At 40.3% G+C, this 27940-nt stretch overlaps 1 protein-coding gene across 3 annotated transcripts in view; it reads left to right on the top strand.

Moving 5' to 3' along the window:
* The window catches only part of pip5kl1 (phosphatidylinositol-4-phosphate 5-kinase-like 1), a 59200-nt gene that overhangs the window by 1445 nt on the left and 29815 nt on the right, over positions 1-27940 (top strand). Inside the window, exons 1-2 of one of the 3 annotated variants that reach the window (XM_026174583.1) lie at positions 5633-5719; positions 6214-6417. In XM_026174583.1, the coding sequence (XP_026030368.1) occupies positions 5663-5719; positions 6214-6417 (261 nt within the window). In that variant the 5' untranslated portion in view covers positions 5633-5662. Of the gene's footprint in view, positions 1-5632; positions 5720-6064; positions 6102-6213; positions 6418-27940 lie in introns of those variants that run through there. The other 2 variants (XM_026174585.1, XM_026174584.1) reach the window with 2 other exon arrangements.

The raw sequence follows: 27940 nt of genomic DNA on the forward strand, positions 1-27940 counted from the left end.
AAGAATTCACACAGGAAAACAGGGAAAAGCTAAACTAAGCTGTGCCCTGCTTCTCTGCAGGTTTTAGACTTTTTAAAGCCATCCAGTGGGGTGGATTGGGTCTTTCAGTGAGCGAGTTCAGGCCCTAGGGCCACGTATTTGACTCACCTGTCTTAGCAGTGGGACATGATTCTGTGCTAATAAGCAAACTCTGTGGTAAATGCACCTGACCAGTTTGGACTGACAAGAGGGTAGAAAAAAATGCAAATCAGAGTTCAGTGAGTGTATTAGTCGGCAGGTAGGCATCTATTATGATGGGTTTATTCTTGTTGTTGCACCAAAGAAATCTTAAAATATCCACTAAAATCTTGGCCTGATCAGTAACACTGCATACTTACACTGTTCATATGAAAGATAATCAAAACATTTTAATGTTGATAATTAGAGCAGGGCGATATGACCAAAAATATTTATCACGATATACATTTGAAAATTTGCGATAACGATATAACTGACGATATAATCGACACTAGACAAAATACTTTACAACTCCTCTACTTTATTGGTGCAAAAAAACACCCCCATCAATGTATTTTCACTTACACAAGCAGCTTTTTAAGTGCATTAAAGTTATATAAAAAGTTAACAGTGCAAATGCAAATTCCTTGCTGACAGTTTAACCAAAAGGCATTTTCAGTGGAAACTGGCCGACATATCCTCAGCATAACCATGTATAATATCCACAAAACTTAAAAAGAGGTTATACACACGCAATACGGTAATATTATGTTGAAGCACAGTACGTATCCCTCCGCGAGGCTCCTGCCTACGATAGCAGTAATGCTTCGACAATCCATCAAGCGGTGCGGCTTCGTAGCTTAGCAAAGTCGTACTGAAACATTTGACAGATTTTCCAGCGCCGTGTACATAAAATCGTTTCGAGGTCAGTAAACACAACCAGAATTCATACATAAGGCACACGGGATTATAAGGGGACCTGTCGATTTTCAGAAAAATCAAAGGATTTATTTTAAGTGTGCCGTATTTTCCAAACAATACGGCAATAACGACGGCCCGCTAGCATGCTCTACCAAAAATAGTGCTTTGTTGTGTATCTGACGGACGAAAGCTAAACCAGTTTCACACCACTGAAGTTGCAGCATTTTTACAAACCAATTCTGGTTCATCAGTTTCATTCAACGATCCACTTTCGCTCGTCTCATTCTGCGTCGTAGCCAAGTGCGCATGTAAACAAAAGCACTGCGCATGTGCGTTTTACCCATATTCTATCGCGATATTTCATTTTCTTATCATTGCCCAACATTACACCGGTATTACCGTGAACGGCATGATATAGCCCAGCCCTACTGATAATGATGGTTTTCACACATTTTTACATCCTGACTCATCTCCATCAGTTTAGCTGTTTTCATTGTCATGCTGTGCATTACTCTGCAAAACATCACAAGACCAGGGAAATTACAACTGACTCAAATCCTATGCTAGTGTTACATTTTTTTATTTGTTTCCTGGGTTCCCACACAACCTTCCACCTATCATCTTTACCACAGCAATGGGCCTGGAAGCCTGGAATGGGAGGACTTCAAAAATCACCAAAACGTGTATTAGTTAGTATTTTTTTTATTGAAAAAGATTCTATGTACCATAAATGTTTTATGGTACATAAAAATAACAACAGCTGGGGTCAAAAAAAATGATCTGACGGTTAAAATCTTTTCTATACTTGGGTTTATAAAAAGGGCAGTATGTTTGCCATATCCAATCTCTGTCTGTAACATTATTATTTTATTTAATATTTAATTCCTTTCATTTGTTTTATATTTTTTTTGGCCTGTAATTGGCATGCAATTCTGGGTTTTATCCTTTCTATTGTTATCATATTGCTGATGTTTTGCTCACTTGCATTGCTTTGACACACTTTTATTTTCATTGGTGAAAGTGAAACTCTCTGGAAGGGAAAGCTGCTATGAATTCCACTGGAACCCATGTTTGTCACAAACAGCAGCCGCCAATGTACGGAGCAAGTCCTAGCACGATCTAATAATAATTTATGGCAGGCTGGTGTGCACATCAGCTGCTGTGCTACTGAATTCACATGAGAAAGCCAGCGGGTGTTTAACAGTCTTACATGAGTTGGATGTGGTGTGCCGACAGCTGGCAAGCATCAGAGAGTTGGCAGAAAGGCAAGAGAGCAGGTAAGTCTTTCCTGTGACATGTTACAGGTAATTGGGTTCAGAGCTGGTAAGTACAGCTATAAATTTCTTCAAGCAACAGGTAGACAAGTTTCCAGATAAGCAAGTTTCCAGATGAACCTTCTCCTTCTGTGGAAGTTTGGAGCAGCTAGCTTGGAGACGTGAAAGCACACTGCGTTACCACAAAAGCGGCAGGTAACAGAGGTGGCCTAATTCTCACCATATAATGGTGCAGAGAACTGCTGTACTCTACACTTGATTACCAGATAGAGGGCAGGTGTTGGAAGGACTGTTTCAATGGAGAAATTCCAGGCAGGGGGTGGAGCAGGAGACAGAAGCCATCACTGCATCTCCGCCTGAGGCTCCAAAGCAAGGAAAAGGTTAAGAAACAAAAGAAAAGACTTCCAGCCACCTGCCTCGTAAATCAAATAATGCACTCCCTCTCTACTAGCTTTCCTCTTGGGTGTAGATTCACACTTCCTACAAGTTTATCCAGATCCAAGTTTTAGGCTTCACTGGAGTTTTTGAAATCGCTCTAGGTCTAATTAATCTCCTCGGACCAGTTTGCCTTGGGAGACTTTACCTGGGTTATACAGTTCATCAGTTTGGGGGGTTTGTGGTGGCTTATCAGTTATTTAGAGTTTACACTTGATTGTAATGGATGTTTGAAGGCTTCCAGTCTTGCTGTAATCAAGACTGAAACTTAGTTAATGGTTCTTTTAATTAATTGAATACAGCACTGTTTCAGTTACAGTTAAGTAAAGGTATAAAGGTTAGATTTCAGGAGGTCGAATGTAAAGTACCAGTTTATTGCCGGCACATCCAGCTGCCAGTAATTATTGTGCTTTAACTTCCAGAAGTTGCTCAAAAAAAATGGATCGCCCGTGATTTATCTCCCAAGAGATAGAGACCAGCTCTACCAGCTCTGCAGCTTTAATGAGCTCAACACATAAACCAGTTCTCCACGTGATGCGCTAAATACTTTTTATAATGTTAGAAAACCCAGTCTACCCAACAGACAAAGTCTCTCCAGCATGTCCTGGGTCGGGCCTGAGGACTCATACCAAGACACTTAGAAGGCACCCTGATCAAACCACCTTAAGTCTTGCGTTTTGATGTGGAAGAGGAACTGCTCTAGTCTTATCTCTGAAGCTGAGCCCATCCTGCCTTCAGGGGAGGCTCATGTCTAGCACACGTACCTCACCCTCATGCTTTCAGTCTGTACCCACAGCACAGATGTGGAATGTAGATCAACCAGTAAATCTAAAGCTTTGCTTCAACGCTCAGCTCTCCACCACAGCAGAACGGGTTCGGCAGATGCTGCATCAATCAGTCACTCTTCCACTCAATCCTTCCCTGGACTGTGAACAAGACCTGTGTCTCGTGCTGCTGTTCTGCAGCCTCGATGAGCCTCGATAAGGTTTCAAAATAAGAGCGGCAGATTGTCCGCAAGTAAAATCACAAGACGTCGTTGTCCTCTTAAACAGATTAAAGATACGTTCTAAACTTATTTGTAGAATACAGCTGTTAACATACCTGGGTGACTAACAGACATGGGCAGTAATGTGTAATCCGATTACTTTTTTCAAGTAATGAGTAAAGTAAGGGATTACTAAAGCAAAAAAGTAATTACATTACTGTTAGTTTCCCCTAAGCAGGCGCCGTTACTACGTTATTAAGTCGTGATTTTGTTTGTGAGAGTGTCTCATGACAATGACATACGAGTGTGCAACATCCATGGCAACAACAGATGTGTGTAGATCAACAACGGACAAATGGAGTGCTGGAGAGAGTGCAACCATGCAGTGTTTAAAGCGTGGAAGGTCAGACATTACTTTGAGTTTGATTCCATAAAAAGTGACAAAAAGATTAGTGTAGGGGGCGCTTTGAGTGTACTGGGTATCAGGCCCATTGTTATGGGTCATCTGGTCCCTGTAGTTAGAGCCTGGTTTGCACTGCCAGCAGTAAATCTGATTCGTTGAGGGTGGGCGTTGGACTCCAGCAGGCCTGTCCTGTCACTGTACTTTATTATGTATTTGTTTACAGAAAGTTAAAGCAAAAAAACCCAAAAAACAGGAAACTTAATGAAGCAGGACACCTGTCCATTTTTACACCCTGTGAAATAGTTATATGTCAGTTTCAGCATTATAAGAGCCAAGTAAGGTTGAATGATGAATAGATTTGCAACGTTCTATAAACATCAGTTGCAACTTTGCCAGATGATGTTCTACTAATCAATTATGTGCCAGTTATTAAACATTATTAAATATAATTTACTGCAATTTATTTTATTTTTTTTACCAGTTATTAACAATGGTTATTACAGTTTGTCACCATTGTTAAAGACGTGCTGAAGCCGAACACTCAGACCATCAAACAGCATCAGGAGAGGCTGTGATCAGACAGGAAGCTTTTGTTTCTCAGTCAAAGTGAAGAACAGAGAGAGGAGCTCAAAAGGTCCAAGGAGCGCAGCGTCATGCATGTTGCTATGGATGCGTCCAATGGCATGGCAGGCTAATTTACAAAAGGAAGGTAACGCTGTGACGTGAGTGCTGAGGCACTGTTTTCCTTATAAAGCACCAGCTGATAAAAATGGTAATCTCAGATGGGTTTAAATTGCAGGATAAAGACTCTGTAATAACAGATCTTAATGTTGTTTCTAAAATGAAGGTTTTATTACTGATGAAGTGACTCTGTTTATTTGAAGCCAAATACAAGTATTTTTTTTATTTGTTTCTTTAGTTTCTTTGCAACACTGAGACTGCTCAGACTGACACCTCCTCACATGTAATCACATCATCAGGACCCACTGTGCTTCATTGGTCACTGAGCAGATATGAAGTTTTCCAGGAGTGAATTATAACCCAAACCACCATCTTCATAAAATAAAACCAAGTGGTTTTAGTGTCTATTTTCATTCATGAGTCACTTTATTAGATACACCTGTTCAGCTGAATGTTAATGCAGATGTATTATCAGTCAATCACATGGCAGCAACTCATCATATAAAAAATGGTGAAGATGAGCTGCTGACGTTCAAATTGAGCATCAGAATGGGGAAGAAATGTGATTTAAAGGTTTTTGGATATTGTTGGTCAGCTGGTCTGAATATTTCAGAAACAGCTGAGATCTCTAGGGTTACAGAAAATGGTCAGAAAGAAAAATAGAAAGCCTTGTTGATGTTAGAGATCAGCTGAAAATGGCCACACAGCATGCAGAAGAGCTTCTCTGAAAGCAAAGTAGCACTGCAGATGGGCAGGAGAAGACCACCCAATGCACCATTTCGTTTAGCTAAAAACAGGAAACTAGGACTACAATTCCCATTATGCTTATCAAACTGGACAACTAAAGCCTGGAAGAACTTCTCAGTTTGTGCTGTGACATTTGGATAGTAGGGTCAAAATTTGGTGGAAACAACAACAAGAAAGGGCGGAGCCATCCTGCCTCTATCAAAAAAGCTGCTGCTGACCATGTCCACCAGTCAACCTTTCTACCTATCTTTTGGCAGTTGTTTCCAGCAGGATAAGGTAGTTTTTTCTACTCTCAACGGTCTTTCTTGCTACAAGTACCTCATTCACTCAGTCACACATTTATACAAGTGCTTTTTATGCCTAAACGCTGATGAACGCATCATTCACCATCAAAAACTATCAGTTACTATTTATTCCATAGGAGTCTTTTTGTTTCTCTGGCTTAGTACTGAGTGGCTCGGGTGTGTAGAGCTCACAGGGTCAAACATTTACTGTAAAACACATGACATGACCACGCAATTAAAATGTTTTTCTGTGGCATTCAGAGGAGCAGCATTATGGCATTATCCACAGCACAGCCCATGAAGCTTTTATCCCTTTGTGTTGGTTTCCATGGTTACTCTGTTAAAGACTCAACTGACAGTCAGCTGTCTTTTGTGTTAGTCGCTGGCCTCTCTGGCCTCCACTCACACTCTGATTTCTTTTCTCCTCTGCGTCCACAGTGGAGCAGTCACATTTTTTCCTCATCGGGCTGTTTTTCTCTATCTCAGATGGAGATGTCGACAGCCGGTCCAGGGATGTTGAGTCACCAGCAGCGCTCCATGAAGAGAAGGCGGTGGGGAGGTCTGAGGCAGCAGTGGAAACTTCTGGGCCTGTTTGAGATTGACCAACAGCATGAGTTCTACAGCCTGACCTGCATGATGAAGGAGGGATTGGCTGCAGCCATCCAGAACACCATCGATGACCCACCCGCAGTGAGTAGCTGTCAGGAAACAGTGCAGCCACTTACACATGGCGGCTTCACACAGAGCCACCTGCTTTGTAGTGAAGTGGAAGCAGTTAGCAAAATAAGCTGAAAGGTGTCACTACCACATATACTAACAGTTACCATGCACAGCAAATCCAGCATGTCCAAATTAACACTGTCGGATTTGATTTCAACACTATTAAAGTGTCTATATGGGTCCACACCAGACAGTGTTAATTTAACTCTTTTTGGAGAGTTGGTACGTTAACTCTGATTTAGTGTTAAACACCAAATCTGTCTGGAGTTGATAATTTAACACTTGGTGTTAAGAGTTTATATATTAACTCTCAAAGAGTATTTTAGTTTAACTACGTAAGAGTTATCTTCTAATTCATTCTAAAAAGCGGGAATTTTACTGTTCTGAACTTCTAGAAATTTATTTTGGAAATAAACATTTACTAAAAAGATGCAATGGTTTTTGAAAAACATTTATTCTGAACTGTGCACCACAATTTCAAAACATTTTCTGAAAGATGTAACAGTATACATGTTCTCACTTTCATTAGAATTTTGTTTATCAAAGGTCTGACATGGTAAATGCAAATAACAGCATCTCATCACTTATTTCTTCAATACAATATGCATGTCCTTCATTCATCCCTTTGTGGAACTTCAACGCACTTCTGCTCTCCCCCATATTCCATCTTCACAAGCATATCCTGTGCGGAGATCGAATAAAAATTAGTTGACACTAATTAATGGCACAAATAATCCAGTAAACAATTGCAGCACAGTAAAAAAAAAGGAATCCTCTTTGAGCCAGGTAATACTGAACTAAATGTAAAACCTCAACCTTTTTCATTTTTACCTAAACCGTGTGCACAAAACTCTGGAGGGATCTAAATGCTAACGTAGAATCCAATCAGGACGTCAGCTACTGCTGTTTGCTCGTTTGTTTTTTTTTTATGGGCGATCGTTTTCAGGCTTCAAGTAGCACCATTATACCAACATTTCACATTCTAGACATTGTTTTAGGTGTATTTGACCAAAAGTTTGACTGAAAATTCACATGCAAGCTTTTTTCAAGGCTGTGGTATTTGCCCGCAAACAATACCTTTCAGCTAGCTAAAACAGAATATTATGCTATCAGCGAGCAACATGGCTAATGCTTTTCACACAGCTTTGTCTCAACTCCAAAGAGCCACAGAAGTAAAAGCTCATAATAACAATTGAAACAATCTTTGAAAAAATGACTTACCAAGCATGGCAAACAACTCAAATATGTAGCAAATGTTCTGAAACGGCTTCACTTCAGCTTCGATTGGAGCCGTGCTGGGGGCGGAGTCTGTGAATTTACTCTGTTGGTGTCATAGCCCCTCTAGGAGTTCAGAGTTAAGAGGTCAAGAGTTAATGTTTCCATTGTAACACCTCCAGATTTGACCTAGAAACACTCATTTTTAACACTCGATTTTAACTACTATCATTTTACACCTCAGAGTTACATTAAAAGAATGTGACTCTACTTAGAGTAAAATTAACTCTACTTTTGCAAGGAGACTATTAACACCAAAAAATTTAACACTTTTCAATTTGCTGTGTGGAGTAGTTGTGGGTGTTTTGAGAGGAGCCCATTTAGGTCGTGGACACATGAATTTTACCTGTCATAAGTTTATGTTTTTGAAAGTAGAGATCATAAAAAAAGAGGGTTTGAGCTGACTGATAAATGAAAAATACTACATTCTCAAACAACTCCAGTAGTCCTTTTATCCTCTAAGTGGGACATTCAATTATAAACTCATTAGGAAAGTGATTCTGAGGTCATAAATCAAGTGACTTCAATACAATCAGACTTTAAAAAAAAAAACTTGGGGTCTCTCCCCATTAAAAATAATACACTCTTACGTACTAAAACATTAGCTTTACTTTTGTATATGAAAGATGAACAATCAAGCCTTTATGGCTGTTGTCATGTTGGGCTTTAGGAGCCCAAAGTAACCAAAATTAGATGGTGTGTGGAGTGTAACCATATGGCTACATCACACAGACAAAGATACCTGTTAACTGGTGCTGAGTAAAATCCAAATAAAGATAAATTTTGCCTTATTATTTGTTGGATAAGACAAAGTGGTCCAGTTCTAGGATTTCAATTAAGTAATGTGAAGCCTAGCAGCTACAGTCACCTTTGTCACATCCACCTCTCAGTCAAAGAGGCTGCACCTCTAAAATTGTAAACTTAATATAATCCTTAAGAACATTTGGACTGGTGGGTTGTTGTACAGTTCTTATAAGGGAAAAAATGAGCTACAGGGACCAAAATCGTTCTTTATAACAGGTTGTAAGATCTTTATTTCTGCTCTAAAGCTGCAAAGGTTCATATTTTAACAGTTTTTCTTTTTGAAGCCTCTAGTGGACATCAGAGGAACTGCAGTTTGTGGTACATCCATATTAGCTCAGATTTCTGCTTGGTTTTGTGTTAGTAGCAGTAGTAGCAGAGTCAGTGAATCCTTGGCAGTATATTACTTTTGTTTACCTTCCATAAATTAAAAAATAAAAGCAGATTACCAAACTGAAAATTCTCTTGTTATATTGCATTAATGAGGCCTGATTATCCTTGTTGTCTTGTCTTGTCTGCTTAGTTTCATGTGAATGAGCCATAACCTACCCTCCAACCACCAAAAAAAACCTTATTATCCATTTATAATATGCAGTTCTTCCAAAGAAAATGTGCTGCTTGTGTAAATGTATTGTATTACAAGTTGGTATTACATTAAAGTACCACTGAGCTGTGACACTGGACTGTTGACACAATCTGCAGAGTACCAACAAAAAGTCATGAGAGAGTGAATGAAAGCTGTTGCATAATATTTCTACATCATCAATTATAATGTGTCACATGGCGTAATCAGACTACAAAGGTCGTCTGTAATGGCATCTACAGCGACACCACAGCTGTGAAGGCATTGATTATTGGATTACTGCACAGAACCTGTGAGCTGCAAAAATCACAGCTTCACGCTCATTCCAAAGTGAGAAATGAGGGCTGAGGAATTTCACTGTGCAGATTCACACAAAGAACTAGTTCAGTTGTTGTTAATGTAGGGACACCAGAGCTACAGTGACTGAACAGCTTGTCTAAACCGAGAGACAGATGAAACCACTCACGAAAATATAAAATATAATATGATGAATGCTTACATATCTGAGAAATATAAATGAATATTTTGTTGAAGTTTAGCTGGTTAACACGGGCTAAAAACGGTTCGACTTTGAATATAAAAGGTCATTTTTGTAATTACCCTCTGCAAACCTGTACTATAACTTCTACCACAGGAGGGCAGTATTGTAAAACCGAGATCTGAAATCTAAGAAAATGTAATATTGTTGAGACTGAGGTGATGAAATGTTACCTGAAAGCAAGAGGTTTAATGGTTTGACTGTCCTGCTTAGTAAATGTGTTCTTTTGGTTTTCCAGCTTATCAAAGAATTGCTCAATAATGCACAGAAAGTTCAAGAAAATCTAAAACTTGTTTCCACTCTGAGGTTGAGTGAGAGAAGCTGACACTTACACTGACACTTAGATAGTGTCTGACCAATTCTGGGAAAAGGCAGATTTTGGAAACAAGCAAAAGGTTAAATACAAGGGAGGTTTAAATAAGTAGAGGAAAGAGGATCTAACTGATTCTAAATAAGCAGAAAGAAAGACAGGGAGTGTGGATGATGAAATCCTCTTTTCTCTGATTCTTAGAATGACCAAAGTTTTAAAAATGAATCATGTTTTACTCAGTTTGACTCGAAATGAATGAGTCAGACCGTAAAGTTGTAAGAAAGTGTTTACAGAGGTCAGGGCTGATGGTTCCTTGGACTTTTATAGGACAGGAAGTCGGTTTTTTTTTGTGCCTGGTGGCCTTTAAAAAGAATGCAAGCTTAAAGCATTTCTGCATTTCCTTTACTTTTCAGACCTAGAAGCTAGGTCCATCCTTTATATTGTTTATGATTCCAGTGAGTATTTCCTCACTGGCACACTCAAACTGAGACTGGCAGAGTGGATGCTGTCATGAGTCACTGGGCCTTCTTACTGTATGAAGTCATGTTGCTTGTTTCTTTGCATTTTGTTGATCAATTTAGTCATTTTCCAATGGCTACCTTTTATTAAATGCACTGGAAGGTCAGTTTCCTAAATAATAATTCAACAGAGTTCGTTTTTCATGTGCTGCAGTTTGAGGCCACAGAGAAACGCTTACAAATTATAAAGTAATATTTTCCTATGTTCCTGCTCCCTCACTCAACAATCCTTTTTTTCTTTTTTTCATTCCCTTCATGTTGAAGTCAAAGTCATGGTTGCAATACTATCATCAGCATATGGCTGATTAGATTATATCACTTTTGAAAAAAAAAAAAAAACTTCAGACATTACTTAAAAAGTAAAAACTCGATTAAAATTTTTATGTAATTAATAAGAGGCGTTGTAAATAAGTAATCTCTAAAATCTAATTAAATTAAAATCAAAAATATTTTTTTTTAATTTAAAAGGGTTTTAGTATGCGACAGAATAAATAATAGTCATGGACATGAATATAGTAAACTCAAGCTCTTTTAATTTCTGGGGAGAAACTAAATAAAAAGCATTTAAACTGCATTTCAATTCAAAACAGAGAAACAAAAATAATATCCCTGGCCAAAATTGGGCAGACTTAAAAATAAAGTCCTATTTTAAGTACCTTAACCTTAACCTGGCGTCCACATATGTGGACATCGCATTTTGGGTTATTTAGACCAAAATACTCAATTTGGGCCTGATATCCACTTACGAGGACACTATGCTGGTACTGTTTTATCAAAATTTTAAATGAATATCCTCATATGTGGCTCTTATTTTTCTTTAAAAAAAAAAAAAAGGTCACGTGATGCGTCGAGCTGAGCAGACGTGAGTTTATGAGCTCTGCACTGGACAGCTGTAAAATATTGGTATTTTAGCTCATTTTTGCCAACAAGTTGCCTCGAATATCTATATAATGTCTCTAGACGAGTTTTTCGCACACCCTGGATCAAGCAAAAAGAGAGAAATGAGCAAACGTGGAGTCAAAGCAAAAGCTAGCAGTGACCTGGTAGCTAGCAATTGCCCCGAAAAGGAGACCATGTGCGACGCTGAGGATGCACTAAGTACACTGCGGGATGACGTGATTGTGGACAAGGTGACTTCTAACATATCTAAGTATATGGATATCAAGATATCCGAAGTCATAAAGCCAATAAACGAGCTCACTGAGAAATTCGACAATCTGATAGAAAGAATGGAAACAGTGGAGCAGCGGGTCTCGGACTTGGAAGATGTCACGGCTACAAATGAGCCACGTATTGCCGCTCTCGAGACCCAGCTTAAGAAGGCCATGGAGCGTCTGGAAAGCTTTGAGAATCAGAGCCGGCGGCAGAACGTGAGGATTGTCGGGTTAAAGGAAGGCGCGGAGGGTAGAGCACCAGTGGACTTTTTTAAAAAATGGATACCAGAAGTCCTGGGCCTTCAACAGGGTGCCATTACAGTCGACAGAGCCCATCGCACTGGACCACCTATGAGGCTTACCGGCACGGAGGGACCGCGTGCAGTACTGGTCCGGCTTCATTACTACACCGATACACAGAGGATTCTCCAGGCTGCCAGGGCTAAAGGTACCGTAAACACAGAGGCAGGAAAAGTATCCTTCTATCAGGATTTCTCCGCCGAGGTGGCTCGAAAGAGAAAGGAGTCGGCGAATGCGCGTAAAGCTCTCCGAGAGGCGGGGATCAAATATTCCTTCCTTTATCCAGCCATCATTAAAATATTTAACCCCGATGGCACCAGCATCTCCCTCGCGACCACCCAGGACGTCAAGGACTATGTGAGCAAATTGCCAAGACCTAAATAAACTGTTGGTGCACGACAGCGTCATTGTAACGTAAGTTACAAACTCGAGGCTTACAGCATTAAAGTATTGATAATGAGCTAAGGTATAGAGACTTTGATTTTTGACATAGACTCCAGTGCAGGGATGTTACGCGTTTGTGGCCTCCCACAGCTGTACTTTAGAGTAGGGTACATCTAGATGTGTAATTTATTTTTTGTTATTTTGTGTTATTTGTGTTGGGGAGGGTTGAGGTTTCCAGGCTTTGTGTTCAGGTTTTTCTGGGAACCAGTGTTCTTGTTTTATGCTCAATTATTTTGGTTAATAGGCTCAGACTGGTCAAATGTAGATTTGGTTAAATATGTAAACAGCACAATATATACATTACTTTTCCTATATGTCAGTTAAGATAAGTACTTGGAATGTTAAAGGGTCCAACAATGTGGTGAAAAAAAAGTCCATTTTAAATTCTCTGAAGAAAGATTTGACTCACATTGCGTTTTTGCAAGAAACCCATTTGACAGATGATGAACACAGAAAATACTGTAGAGAATGGGTTGGTCAAATTTTTTTCTCATCCTACTCCACAAATAAAAGGGGGGTTATTACCCTTATACACAAAAATCTTCCCTTCAACGTTATAGCCACTCACAAGGACAATGAAGGAAGATATATATTGGTTAAAGGGATGTTGCATGGGGAAACTGTTCTCCTAGGTAATATATATGCGCCGAATGCACAGGATGGCGAATTTTATACGGTATTATTTAGTCAATTAGTGGACATGGACTGTGCTAATATAATATTAGCGGGTGACTTTAACTGTGCTTTATGCCCTAAAATGGATAAATTTCCCCCACAATCTATCTTGACCAAAAACTCCAAAGCCCTTTGGCAAATTATAAATGAGCTTGACCTTATAGATGTTTGGCGACACTATAATCCACTATCTAAGGAGTACACTTTCCATTCTAACCCTCACTTGTCAGCATCTCGTATAGATTATATTTTTATGTCCAAGTGTATCAGTCAGTTAGTTCAGCAGGTAAATATTGGTCATATAGGTCTCTCTGACCACGCTCCTGTTGTCTTAACCATTCAACCCATGAGACATATTGAGCGCTCTAGGTCTTGGAAGATGAGCACACTGTCTCTTTTGGATGAGAAATTTATACATTTCATAACAGAGCAAACAACAGTATTCCTAGAAATAAATGATAAAGAGGAGATAGACACGAGAACTTTATGGGATAGCTATAAGGCTTACATGAGAGGGATGATTATTTCATACACAAGTCATAAAAGGAAGCAACGATTAACAAGGCAGTTAGAGATCGAGAATAATATCAAAAAGCTGGAGAAACAATACTATGTAACAAAATCAGCTGAAACATTAAGTGAGCTTAATATTGCCAGGACATCTTTGCGTAATTTGATAATGCGAAAGGCTGAAAGAGATGTCCTTCTTGCCAGACAACGGCTTTTTGAATCAGCTAGTAAGCCTAACCGCTTTCTGGCTCGTCTTGCAAGGAATACTCCATCAAGTTCCTTTATCACAGCTATTGTGGATGTGAATGGTGAAAGACAAGTAGGAAACCGTCAGATTAATGAGTGCTTCAGAGAATTCTATACAAACCTATATCGATCTGAGATGGACATAACAAGGCTTAACTCAGGCTTCTTCCTAAACGACTTAGTATTCCCTCAGCTTTCTGAAGATCAGGTAAGCCTGCTGGAGTCACCCATAACAATGATAGAGGTGGATAAAGCTATATCTGCACTCCAGTCAGGGAAATGTCCTGGGGCAGATGGTTTCCCAGTAGAATTTTTTAAGGTAATGAAAATGAAGTTAAATAGTTTATTATTAAGGGTTTTTAATAAAGCATTTGAAGAATCGAAACTCCCAGAATCTATGTACCAGGCTAATATAACATTGATAGCTAAAAAAGATAAAAATCCAGAGTCATGCTCATCTTACAGGCCTATTAGCCTTCTTGGTGCTGATAATAAGATACTTTCAAAGATACTGGCTCTTAGGCTAGAAAAAGTAATGTGCTCTATCGTGCATGCTGATCAGACAGGTTTTATTAAGGGGAGGAATTCTTATAATAATACTCGACGCCTATTTAATATTATTCATTTTTTAAATTTTCATCAGATCCCTGGGGTTGTTGTTTCTATGGATGCCGAAAAGGCATTCGATAGAATTGAATGGGAATATATGTTTGAAATAATGAGAAGATTTGGGTTTGGAAAAAACTTTCTGGGGTGGATCAAAATCATATACAAATCGCCAATAGCATCTGTGTTAACTAACGGCTTGTTATCTTCCCCATTTTCACTGAGCAGAGGTACAGCACAAGGTAGCCCATTGTCACCACTATTATTTGCTTTGGCCATCGAGCCCTTGGCCATGGCCATTAGACAAAATCCAAGTGTTCTTGGAGTTAAAATTGGGGATAGACAACATAAAATTCTGCTTTATGCAGACGATATTCTTCTGACACTGACTGACCCGGTTAACTCTTTACCCGTTCTTATTAGGTGCATCAAGGACTTTGGTCTTATATCTGGATACAAAGTAAATTTTGATAAATCTGTTATAATGACTTTGTGTAGTGGAGGGGATAATGAACCTTTATATGTTAAACCCTTTCATTGGGCACCATCAGGTTTTGTATATTTGGGAGTTAAAGTTACACCAAATGTTGGACACTTATATAGAGAAAATATTAATGGAATGGTTCAAGATCTTCGGGAGATGCTGACAAGATGGAGATCACTTCCGATATCATTTTTGGGAAGAATAAATCTCATTAAAATGGTAATCCTACCGAAAATATTATATCCCACAGGCATGTTGTTTGCAATCTTGAAATCAGAAGATATTAAAGTAATTAACAAGGCTATGGTGGATTTCATTTGGGCAGGAAGAAAACCCAAAATTAAATTGGAGACACTACAGTTACCGAAAGATCTGGGTGGGTGGGGAGTGCCAAACATAGAAAATTATGTCCTCTCAATACAAGCGAGGATTCTTTCTTCCTGGATACATGAACATTCTGATGTGCCATGGCTAAATATTGAGGAAGTATTATGTAAACCATCCTCACCTGTTAACTTCTTAGGGAAACGTCTAAATGACTTACCTCACGTAATAAAGCATAACCCACTGATATATAATGCTATGTGGACGTGGGGAAAACTGAGAAAAATTTTTAACAGTAGTCTTCCGTTTAATATCTTGTCAACGTTTATAAATAATCCAGACCTTCTGCCGCAAAACATAGGGTCAAGCTTTGTGGGATGGCATAAAGTAGGTGTAAAGAGGTTTTATGACCTCTTTAAACATGGTGAGTTTAAATCATTTGAATCCTTGAAGTCCCAGTATTCTATGTCAAAGACTGAGTTTTATAAGTATTTGCAATTGAGAAATTATGTGTTAAAAAATGCTAAAACATTACGAATCTCAACTGCCTCTTTTCGGTTGGAGAAATTTTTTTGGATAATAGGGAGCATAAACATTTTGTATCAAAGTTTTATTCCGAGATTTATGCCCTAATCGAGGATAAACTGGCATGGTTGAGAAAATCTTGGGGGACGCTGCTTAAATGTGAAATAGATATACAGGCATGGGACAAAATCTTGCTCCTTCCATCCAAAATCTCTGTTTGTAACCGATTTAAAGAATTGCAGTACAAAATTTTGCACAATGTGTATATTTCTCCATATATTTATAGTAAGTATAATATGGGAATATCTCCAAACTGTCTCAAGTGTAAGGTCAGAGTGGGCACTAGATTCCACTGCTTGTGGGAATGTGCTATTATTCAGTCATTTTGGAAAGAGGTTTGCGCCAATATTAGTACAGCCATTGGTCATCAGGTGACAGAAAACCCATTAATGTGTATATTGGGATATATTCCTGTCTCACTGGTACAACATGAGCATGTAATTCAGTCACTGTTAATGTTGGCCAGGAAAAGCATTATGTTGAGATGGGTGGGGGCTGAGCCTCCCTCCATTTCTCTATGGAAGTCGCTCATCATTGAAGTTATGACTCTGATCAGGCTGGGACATTATATTGATGGGAGCTCCCGAATTTTTGTTTACAAATGGAAGAGACCACTGGAAGCACTGGGAGTAACCTATAAACTGGATCCTAGAGGACAACAGTTATGGACATAATGTTGTAATATTCTAGTGCTGTGTAGTGTTATTATTTTGGATGTGAACCAGTCTTATATTTGTTGGGGAAAAAAAGTTAAATAAAAGTTAAAAAAAAAAAAAAAAAAAAAAAAAAAAAAAAAAAAAATCTGGTAATTCTTTTTTTTTTACATTCATCAAGCCCCAATCAGCCCAAATATCAAAAAGAAATTAAAAATGCATGCCGTGGAAGAGTTCGGGTCTTAGGAGGTTAAGTACATTTTCAAAATGGCATTGTCTTTAAATAATAATAATAAAAATGTCATCATAAAGTGCAGTTTTTCTTCTTTAAAAGACTAAGGCAGAAACATAAACGTTTATTTGACCAGGTTCACCTTTAAACTCTGAGTACCCTTAGCCAAAAAGTATTTTGTACATTAGGCTAAAACAATGTGATCATCGAACGTTTTAGTGCAAAAAATAACAAATCCATTGGACTCACAATACCTCCATGCTTATTTATTGGCCGTCTCTTTCAGCCAGTTACTTAGACAAACTAGCCTGTTCGCATAGATAGAAGTGGCAGGACTCATCAAATACTTGCAGGCCAGGACAGACAGTTGCTGGTGGGTCCCTGCTCGACCCTGTTACGCAGGGCTTCATCATCTGAATCAGGGTCCGAGGACAATGAAGAGAATCAGAATCAGAATACTTTATTGATCCCTGGGGGAAATTATTTAAGAGAAGAGGCTCTTTGTCTTTGCTGGCTCCTTTGTGGTGGCATCTTTACACTGTTCCTGCAGCAGGGCCTCAAGGCTGGTCCAAACCTCTTCTCACTCTCCCCTTGCAAGACACAAATCCTTAAAGTGTGTATCAAGCACAGTAGCTATCTTGAACAACTGATGGTTGAGTGTAGCTACACGTTGGGATAGGTCCTTTGTGAAGGCAGTCTTAAATTTCACCATGTAGTTTGAGTCATCATCAGAGACCTCCATGGTGTGATGCAGGAGGCAGAAAGCAGGAAAAACCACTGAACATGAGACATATGTTTCACCTCCACGAAGCTCAGTCACAAACCTGTAGTAGACTGTTCAAGAAAGTAATTATTAACCTACACAATAACTAAACTATAAAGCTTTTTGAAGAAACAGTAACAATAAGTTAAAAAATAGTTTTATTTACCTGCATGGCTCAAGGACAGTTGCCAGCTTTGGAGTTTTACCAGCTCTGATGGAGTTAAAATGACTAGCTTGTGCTTTTGTTTGTCTAGCACAGCAAAAACAGCCTCTTGATTCTTTAGTAGATGTGAAACCATATCCAGCGTTGAATTCCACTGTGTGGAAACATCCTGTATGAGTGGCTTTTTCTGTTGCCCCAGGCTTGTTTGCTCATGTGTAGTTCCTCCATACTAGCAGGGCTGTCGTTTTAAAATGGCGCCGGTGAGGTCGGCTGCCGTGCTGGATGCTCTGCCCCAACTTCTCCACTTTTTGCAGTTTTTCGTCACTTTTTGCTATATCTGCGATAATCTTGCATGGGCATCATGCAAAACACACAAATCCGCTACAGTAGAGACACTTTGGTTTCTATTGGTCTGCAATACACGAACATTTCACCATGTTTAACTCCGGACCCAACCTGGCCAAAGGAGATCCTGAGAGAGAACAAAGGACGCGACCCTAAGCGATGGCCTCGAGGTAAAAGAGCCGGCATCAGGAACAGGCTATGGGCTCGCGCACACCGCGCACCCATGCCCAGTATCCTGCTAGCCAATGTTCAATCCATCGAGAACAAGCTTGATGACCTCAGAGCCAGAATCAAGTTCCAGAGAGACATTCGGGACTGCAATCTCCTCTGCTTCACCGAGACTTGGCTGAACCCAGTGATACCAGACCACGCCGTGCAGCCGACGGGGTTCTTTTCGGTTTACCGCATGGACAGGACAATGGAGTCGGGGAAGAAAAGAGGTGGTGGAGTGTGTTTGATGGTGAACAACAGATGGTGCGACAGCACAAACATCTCCCCACTCACACGCTCTTGCTCGCCCAATCTGGAGCTTTTGATCGTTAAGTGTCGCCCTTTCTATCTCCCTCGGGAATTCACTGCGGTCATTACATTCCGCCTCACGCGGACTCGAACACTGCCTTATGTGAGCTACATGAGGCTCTCACACATCAACAAACACTTCACCAAGATGCCACACTCATTGTTATGGGAGATTTTAACAGAGTGAATCTCAAACGGACATTTCACAACCTTCACCAGCACATCAACTGCCCCACCCGGGGCACGAGGACATTAGACCACTGCTACACCCCGTTCAAGAACTGTTACAAGGCTCAGCCCCTGCCGGCATTTGGAAAATCGGACCATGCCGCCATCTTCCTCATGCCTGCTTATAAACAAAGGCTAAAGCAGCAACCACCAATCAGGAGGGAGGTCGCTCGCTGGACGGACCAATCGGTGGCCGCGCTGCAGGACGCACTGGATGATGCACTGGATGACGCAGACTGGGACATGTTTCGGTGCAGCTCTGATGACATCAACATGTTTACGGAAGCGGCTGTGGGATTTATCGGGAAACTAGCGGATGACACAGCAGAAAGAATTATCATCCGAACGTTTCCCAACCAGAAGCCGTGGGTGGATAAAAACATCCGCGACGCTCTGAGATCACTCACCGCTGCCTACAATGAAGGGCTTGTCTCCGGTAATATGGACCTATACAAGGCTGTGTCCTACAACGTGCACAGCGCGGTCCGAAAGGCAAAGCGGAGCTACGGGGAAAAACTAGAGTCACAGCTACGACAGTGCGACTCTAGGAGCCTGTGGAAAGGACTGCGGACTATAACGGACTATAAACGATCAGCTTCTTCAATGATGAATGCCGATGCTTCACTGGCTGATGAGCTGAACACGTTTTATGCTCGCTTCGACGCCGCAGCAATTAAAACAACAAACGGCTGCGCACGCTCGGAGTGCACCAGTGAAGAAAATGCATTCGTCATCACAGAGCATGCCGTGAGGAACACCTTCAGGAGGGTGAACACCAGAAAGGCAGCAGGACCAGATGCAATCCCTGGCCGGGTCCTTAGAGCCTGCGCTGATCAACTAGCACCGGTGTTCACGGAGATCTTCAACCTCTCCCTGGCCCAAGCTGTGGTTCCCACGTGCTTCAAACAGTCCATTATTGTCCCTGTTCCAAAGAAACAACAGCCCGCTTGCCACAATGACTACCGTCCAGTAGCACTGACTTCAATTGTGATGAAGTGTTTTGAAAGACTGATGAGAGATCACATCACTTCTTCACTTCCTGCCACCATCGACTCACTTCAGTTTGCTTACCGGACTAATCGTTCCACAGACGATGCCATATCTCACCTGCTCCACACATCCCTGAGACACCTGGACACTGGCAGAGGGAATTATGTTAGGATGCTGTTCGTGGACTACAGTTCAGCATTCAACACAATAATTCCCTCTAAGCTTTTCACCAAGTTGACGGATCTAGGACTCATCACTGTGTCAGTGGATCCTCAACTTCCTCACAGACAGACCCCAATCAGTGAGGGTGGGAAAACAAGTCTCCCCCTCCATCTCACTCAGCACTGGAGTGCCTCAGGGCTGTGTTTTAAGCCCCCTGCTGTACTCACTGTACACTTATGACTGTGTAGCCACATCAGACACCACCTCCATTGTCAAGTTTGCTGACGACACTGCTGTTGTGGGCCTGATCTCCGACAACATCGAGACGGCCTACCTGGAGGAGATTAGGAACCTGGAGACCTGGTGCCAGGAGAATAACCTCCTCCTAAACATCAGCAAGACTAAGGAGCTGATCGTGGACTTCACTACAAAGCAGGCGAGGAATTACAAACCCCTCATCATCAGTGGCACGCCAGTGGAGAGAGTGGACAGTTTCCGATACCTGGGTGTCCACATCACTCAGGACCTGTCATGGTCCTGTCACATCAACACCCTGGTTAAGAAAGCCCGTCAGCGTCTCTTCTTCCTCAGAAGACTTAGAGACTTCCATCTGCCACTGAAGGCGCTCAAGAACTTCTACTCCTGCACCATCGAGAGCGTCCTGACGGCAAACATCTGCACCTGGTTTGGGAACAGCACCAAGCAGGACAGACGAGATCTGCAAAGGGTGGTGCGCTCGGCAGAACGCATCATTCAATCAGAGCTCCCTGACCTGCTGTCCATCTACACCAAGCGGTACAAGTCCAAAGCTAGGAAGATTATGATGGACCTCTCCCATCCCAACAATGGACTCTTCTCACTGTTGAGGTCTGGGAAGCGCTTCCGCTCCCTTAAGGCCAAAACAGAGGCAATGAGGAGGAGCTTCTTCCCCCAGGCTATTCGGGGCCTGAACCAGGTGTAGGACTGGACTCTCCCAAACACGTCACTATAAGACTGGACTCTCACACACGTCACCACACGCACCACCACACATTTCCTATAATCCTATAATTCCTATAATTTATAATCCTTATCTTTATAATCTCTTCTGCTATTTGCACATTCTTTACTGTAAATTCCTAAGTTAATTTGTAAATTTTTGTAGTAAACTGTAAATTGTAAATATTGTAAAACTTTTCTTCTGTCATTTAATGGTCGGGCATTGTACAGCTACAAGCATTTCACCCCCATGTCATACTGTGTATGGTTGTGTGTGTGTGACAAATAAAATTTGAATTTGAATTTGAATTTGAATTTGAAAAGGTATCTAAAACAGAAATAAAGAATTTTACTGGAAATAGTCTTTCGGCACAGCATTTCGAAAGTTGGATCACCTGATGCTAACTGTAGCACATTTTCTCACCCCCTATCTTCTACCACTGATAGTGGTCTACAGTCCAGAGCAATTAATTTTGCAAGAGAATCTGTAAGTTTGTCCGATGTTGACTTACTAATTTTGGTCCTGAAGCCAGTCATTTCATCAAGTTTTGGCTACCGACACCTTTTGTTACTACAAATTTGTTTAGGACAAATTAGCTGTTAGCTACCACTAACAGCTTTCACAATTTCTGTGCTCGCTGCATCATGTTTTGCATTTAGATGCTGCCATAAGGTTGAAGTGCTTCGGTGGTATGCAAACTCCTTTTTGCACAATTTGCACAAAACCTCGCTTTTATCAAATCTTCCATCGGGTAGTCTTTTGAAATGAAATTTGCCTCTGATCAATTGAAATCAACTGAATGAGCTTCAAATCCTTCTTTAATGTCTTCTTTGCAAGCTCAGTACGAACTGATGGAACGGTGAATGTCCTGAGACCGCAGTCTATGAATAAAATGTTTGTGTAACATGTACTCTGATGAATAAGAGGGCATTGAAGTTATTTTACTCAGCCCTGAAAATCTTATCTTAATGACCTTACTGTATCACCCCATTAGAGCACTTTGCTCCCTGACTGCAGGCTTACTTGTGCAATATGAATACATTTAATTGAATTGAACTGAGTTTACAGGTTGCAGAGCAACCATGTTACAGATGTGTTTAGTTAGTCTTCATCTGTTATTGTGTTTTATTTTTAGCTCACTTTCAGTATTTCAAGTCATTTCATGGAAACAGTAGACACAGAAACATAAAATCTCTGAAATTATAGAAATTTCCATCTACAGTCAACAATTCTTTAGCAGTTCCTGTAAGTTCCGGTCTTTGTGGGTCATAGTTTCTGTTAGCTGTCCTCTTACAGGGAGTGCAGAATTATTAGGCAAGTTGTATTTTTGAGGAATAATTTTATTATTGAACAACAACCATGTTCTCAATGAACCCAAAAAACTCATTAATATCAAAGCTGAATGTTTGTGGAAGTAGTTTTTAGTTTGTTTTTAGTTTTAGCTATTTTAGGGGGATATCTGTGTGTGCAGGTGACTATTACTGTGCATAATTATTAGGAAACTTAACAAAAAACAAATATATACCCCTTTCAATTATTGATTTTTACCAGTGAAACCAATATAACATCTCCACATTCACAATTATACATTTCTGACATTCAAAAACAAAACAAAAACAAATCAGCGACCAATATAGCCACCTTTCTTTGCAAGGACACTCAAAAGCCTGCCATCCATGGATTCTGTCAGTGTTTTCATCTGTTCACCATCAACATTGCGTGCAGCAGCAAACACAGCCTCCCAGACACTGTTCAGAGAGGTGTACTGTTTTCCCTCCTTGTAAATCTCACATTTGATGATGGCCCAGGTTCTCAATGGGGTTCAGACCAGGTGAACAAGGAGGCCATGTCAATAGTTTTTCTTCTTTTATAACCTTTCTTGCCAGCCACGCTGTGGAGTACTTGGACGCGTGTGATGGAGCATTGTCCTGCATGAAAATCATGCTTTTCTTGAAGGATGCAGACTTCTTCCTGTACCACTGCTTGAAGAAGGTGTCTTCCAGAAACTGGCAGTAGGACTGGGAGTTGAGCTTGACTCCACCCTCAACCCGAAAAGGCCCCACAAGCTCATCTTTGATGATACCAGCCCAAACCAGTACTCCACCTCCACCTTGCTGGCATCTAAGTCGGACTGGAGCTCTCTGCCCTTTACCAATCCAGCCACGGGCCCATCCATCTGGCCCATCAAGACTCACTCTCATTTCATCAGTCCATAAAACCTTAGAAAAACCAGTCTTGAGATATTTCTTGGCCCAGTCTTGACGTTTCAGCTTGTGTGTCTTGTTCAGTGGTGGTCGTCTTTCAGCCTTTCTTACCTTGGCCATGTCTCTGAGTATTGCACACCTTGTGCTTTTGGGCACTCCAGTGATGTTGCAGCTCTGAAATATGGCCAAACTGGTGGCAAGTGGCATCTTGGCAGCTGCACGCTTGACTTTTCTCAGTTCATGGGCAGATATTTTGCCCCTTGGTTTTTCCACACGCTTCTTGCGACCCTGTTGACTATTTTGAATGAAACGCTTGATTGTTTGATGATCACGCTTCAGAAGCTTTGCAATTTTGAGACTGCTGCATCCCTCTGCAAGATATCTCACTATTTTTGACTTTTCTGAGCCTGTCAAGTCCTTCTTTTGACCCATTTTGCCAAAGGACGTTGCCTAATAATTATGCACACCTGATATACGGTGTTGATGTCATTAGACCACACCCCTTCTCATTACAGAGATGCACATCACCTAATATGCTTAATTGGTAGTAGGCTTTCGAGCCTATACAGCTTGGAGTAAGACAACATGCATGAAGAGGATGATGTGGACAAAATACTCATTTGCCTAATAATTCTGCACTCCCTGTACACTGTGTTCGTGTTTTCCTCCGAAACAATAAGTTCCCTTGGAGCAGCCTTTCAACGCCTCTCTCTGTCTCTCGCTAGCAAAGTTGACCCAGACAACAAAGTAAAGCTAGTTTTCGGCTACGAGCCCGACACGGAACCCGACTACGGTGTACATTTTAGGACATCCAATTGAATTTAGGATTCATTTTAAACTCCCTTTTACTGGTTTTTAAACCCTTAAATGGTCTGGCATCTGCATATTTGTCTGATTTGCTGAAGCCCTATGTCCCCACTCGTTCGCTCCGGTCAACCGAGCAGCTGTTCCTCCCAGTCCCCAAATCATGGCTGACACTGAGAGGAGACTAAGCGTTCTCTATTGTGGCTCCAAAGCTTTGGAATAATCTTCCTCTTCACAAATGGCAATCAACATCAGTGCTGGTTTTTAAATCCAGATTAAAAACGCATTTTTATTCGCTGGCCTTTGACTCAGTGGTTAACTCACTTGTATTAGCCAGAGGTCCCTTTACTACAGTTCAGAGCCGCGGACCTGTTTTATATACGCGCGGAATATTTTTACGAGATTGCTGCAAAAAGTGCAGCCTTACCTAATGTCCACCCTACTGTTACTCATTTTATATTAAGATTTAAAAATGTAGTTGGTATTGGTATGGCGAGTAACCTTCTGTAATAGTAATAAATCACACATCAATAGTACATTCATGTAGTTGTAAAAAACACAATAATATAATAGGTAATCCAAAGTATTCAGAATACGTTATACTCTCATTGAGTAACGTAACGGAATACGTTAAAAAAATACATTTTGGGACATGTATCCTGTAATCTGTAGTGGAATACATTTTAAAAGTAACCTTCCCAACACTGGTGTTTAGAAGCCACAGTCATGACTTGTGGTCATATCTGTTGGTTGAGAAAATACACTTTAAGTGGGAATTGCTATATTTAAAGTGTAGGAGTGGGAACTACTGAGTGTATTTCTCCAATCCAATCTTTTGAAGCTATTTTATACAATAAAATAAAAGCTACTCCAAAAAGTCTTACACACAAGCCTAAATGCTTTGATAAATATGTCTAAATGGTCAGAAAAATGTATGAGATCATGCAACCTAAATACCTACAATTCTTTCTATGACTATGGTGGTGGTTAAAGGATTTAAAAACATACAGGAAAGCCTTAAAATCAATCCTAAATGGGTTGAGCTCAAATAAAAGCAGGTATAACACTCTCAAAATTATTAAAATATAAGGTTTGACCTTAGAAATAAGCTTTAGTTGGTAAAAAAAACAAAAAACATGATTTTACAACAGAAAGAATCTGTTAAATTCAAGAATGGAAAATGTGAACATAAATATCAGAATATTTACGTGATGATATTCATGTAAATGTAATAACTTTCATCACTGGATACCCTGCACTCATACTGAATTTCAGTATGTTTTTTAAAGCAGCAGGGCAGGCTGGTCAGACTGACGGTTTATGGAAAGAAGGACTGTGACTGTGAGAGTAACTAGGATATTAAAAAAGGAATAAATGGAAAATGTGAAATGAGAAGAGTAAAACTTAAGTTCTATTTTATGTCTGAGTTGGCGTCCAGAGTCCTGTTCCTCATAGTTTTGAATTTCCAGTGAATATATTTGAGTTTGGACTTCTGTGAAGGTTTTATTATGACTCTGAATGTTTAAAGTTTTGAACTTCTGGTTTCTGGGTTCCTATGTTGATTGATGTTGATTATGAGCGCTTTATTTCTAGTGAAATTTTTGAGACTTTGATTCCTATTTTTACTTTATGATTAGTCTAGAGGTGAGTTTTATTTTTGTTTCCTGTCTTTGTTTCTATTACACTGTAAAAAAAAAAATCTTAAAAAAACAGTAATATTCCGGCAGCTGGGGTGCCAAAATAACACCGTAAAATAACATAAAATAACTTTCTCATGAAAATACGGTTATTTTCAGTAATGACAATGCAGTTTGTTGCCCTAATTTTACATGGGATTTTGCCTGTTTCAAGTTCTATTAAACATTAAATTAGGGACATTTTAATGTGATTAAACAATGAAATTACCTATAAACAAGGTCAATGAATGCGGCAATATGAATAATAATACTTAAATGTACAGAAATATGCAGTTAACAGTTGGTTTAAATGATAATGGATTTCATTTATATAGCGCTTTTTGAGACCCTCAAAGCGCTTTACAATTCATTCACTCTCACATTGGTGGAGGCAGCTACAGTTGTAGCCACAGCTGCCCTGGGGCAGACTGACAGAAGCAAGGCTGTCATATCGCGCCATCGGCCCCTCTGGCCATCACCAGTAGCTGGTGTCTTGCCCAAGGACACAACGACCGAGACTGTCCGAGCTGGGGCTCGAACCGGCAACCTTCTGATTACAAGACGAACTGCCAACTCTTGAGCCACAATCGCCCTAAATAACATTACGCGATGTAAAAAAAGTTTATTAGAATCATTTTATATATTTTTCCATAGTATTACATTTGAATTTAACAGTTCAATCTGTCAAATAACAGACCAACATTTGTGAAATTATGATACATTTGTGAATGTATTTTAACAATCTAAATATGCATATGTACAGACAAATATATTTAAAAAACAAGAAAATTATGTTTTATTACATTTACAGTGATTTTATGTTATTTTACATTTGAAATCTAAAATCACAGTCTATTTATGTGAATTTAAGGATATTCTAGAAAAACTGTACAAAACTGTAAAATACAGCGTAAAATACTTTTATTTTACTTTTTTTTTTACAGCGTAGATGGATTCTTTGTTTCTTCAATGTATCCTGGTGTGTCAACATCTCTTCCTCCCTCTGTCTCATCTTTCTGTGAAAGTGCTAACTCTTACTTTCACCACTTCAAATTCAAGCTTGATTTAGACTTCTGCAAGAAATCTACATCCTAACTTATGACATAAACTGAACCCCTCTTAACCCTTCATGCCTTTCAGTCATTGTAAGCTATGTTGACCCGAGGTGTAATTATATTTCTCGGGAGCTCCTGTTACATGGAAGCCTATGTTGTGGGGTTAAAAGCCGTTCCTTGCTACATCTTAAGTTATGACGAACTGGAGACCACTGCCTGATGAAGCCCACAGACCACATTGTCCATGAAAAGCAGAGATGAGATTCTGTAGCCACCAAAGTAGAACCCTTCCTCCACTTGGCTCTGCTTGTAAATTATGTCCATAAAAATTATTGACAGTCATTGACAAAGGACAGCCCTGGTGGTGTCCACCACCCACTGGGAGCAAGTCCAATTTATTACCGGCAATGTGACCAAGCCCTAGCTACAGTTTTACACTGTTGAAAGGGCCAGACACCCATTACTGCTAAAGCACCTTCCACAGGATACCCCGAGGGACACGATCAAGTCCAAAAAACCACATACAGACTAGCTGGACAAACCCCCAAGCATACTTGAACATTCTCAAGAGGATGAAGAGTGGGTCCAGTGTTCCTCAACCAGGACCAAAACCACATTATTTCTTCTGCATCCAAGCTTTGACCAATACACAAACTCTACTTTCCAGTAGCCTGGAACAGACTTTCCCTGAGCAGACCCTTGTGTCCCCCTTTTTAACGATGGGCTAATCCAGAGGTGCAGCCCCAGATCGCTGAGCAATGCTGCAGAGGAATGGCAACCAAGTCAGCCCTATAACATCCAGGGGTTTAAGAAGTTCAGGGCAAATCTTGATTGCATTTTTTCTGGTAGTGTTAGTGCTTTATTTCATGAGACATTTTTTGAGCCTTTCGTTTCTGTTTTTACTTTATGATTACCCACCCCTGTTGCACCCCTTATCCACCCCTGTTGCTTATCACGTGCTTCATGATGTTGTGATGTGGACATTTACGTGCTCTTTGTGCAGAGGAGGTGTTTTGTTTTCTGTTCTGACTAGAGGTCTCTTTTTTTCCCCTCCTCATCTTGCCCATTTTCGGATTTCTGTTTGTCGTTTTGTGCTTTGTCACCTAAAAAAAAACACGGTCCATTGTTTGTTCTACATTCTGCTCCCCAAATTTTCAGAAATAAGTGAGATCAGGGAAGTGAAGAGTCTGCTGCTAATGTGTTACCCAAGTACACTTTTATATACTGATCGACAAGACTGAGAACACATTTTGACTGGCTCAGGTTAGAGTAATGGTTGAAGTTGGGTGCATGACCAACAGTGTTGGGACTAACGCGTTATTAAGTAACGCGTTACAGTAACTACGTTATTATTGTGGTAACGAGCA

The sequence above is a fragment of the Astatotilapia calliptera genome, chromosome 7 (genome assembly GCF_900246225.1).
Source record: "Astatotilapia calliptera chromosome 7, fAstCal1.2, whole genome shotgun sequence".
In the NCBI taxonomy this organism is placed as follows: Eukaryota; Metazoa; Chordata; class Actinopteri; order Cichliformes; family Cichlidae; genus Astatotilapia; species Astatotilapia calliptera.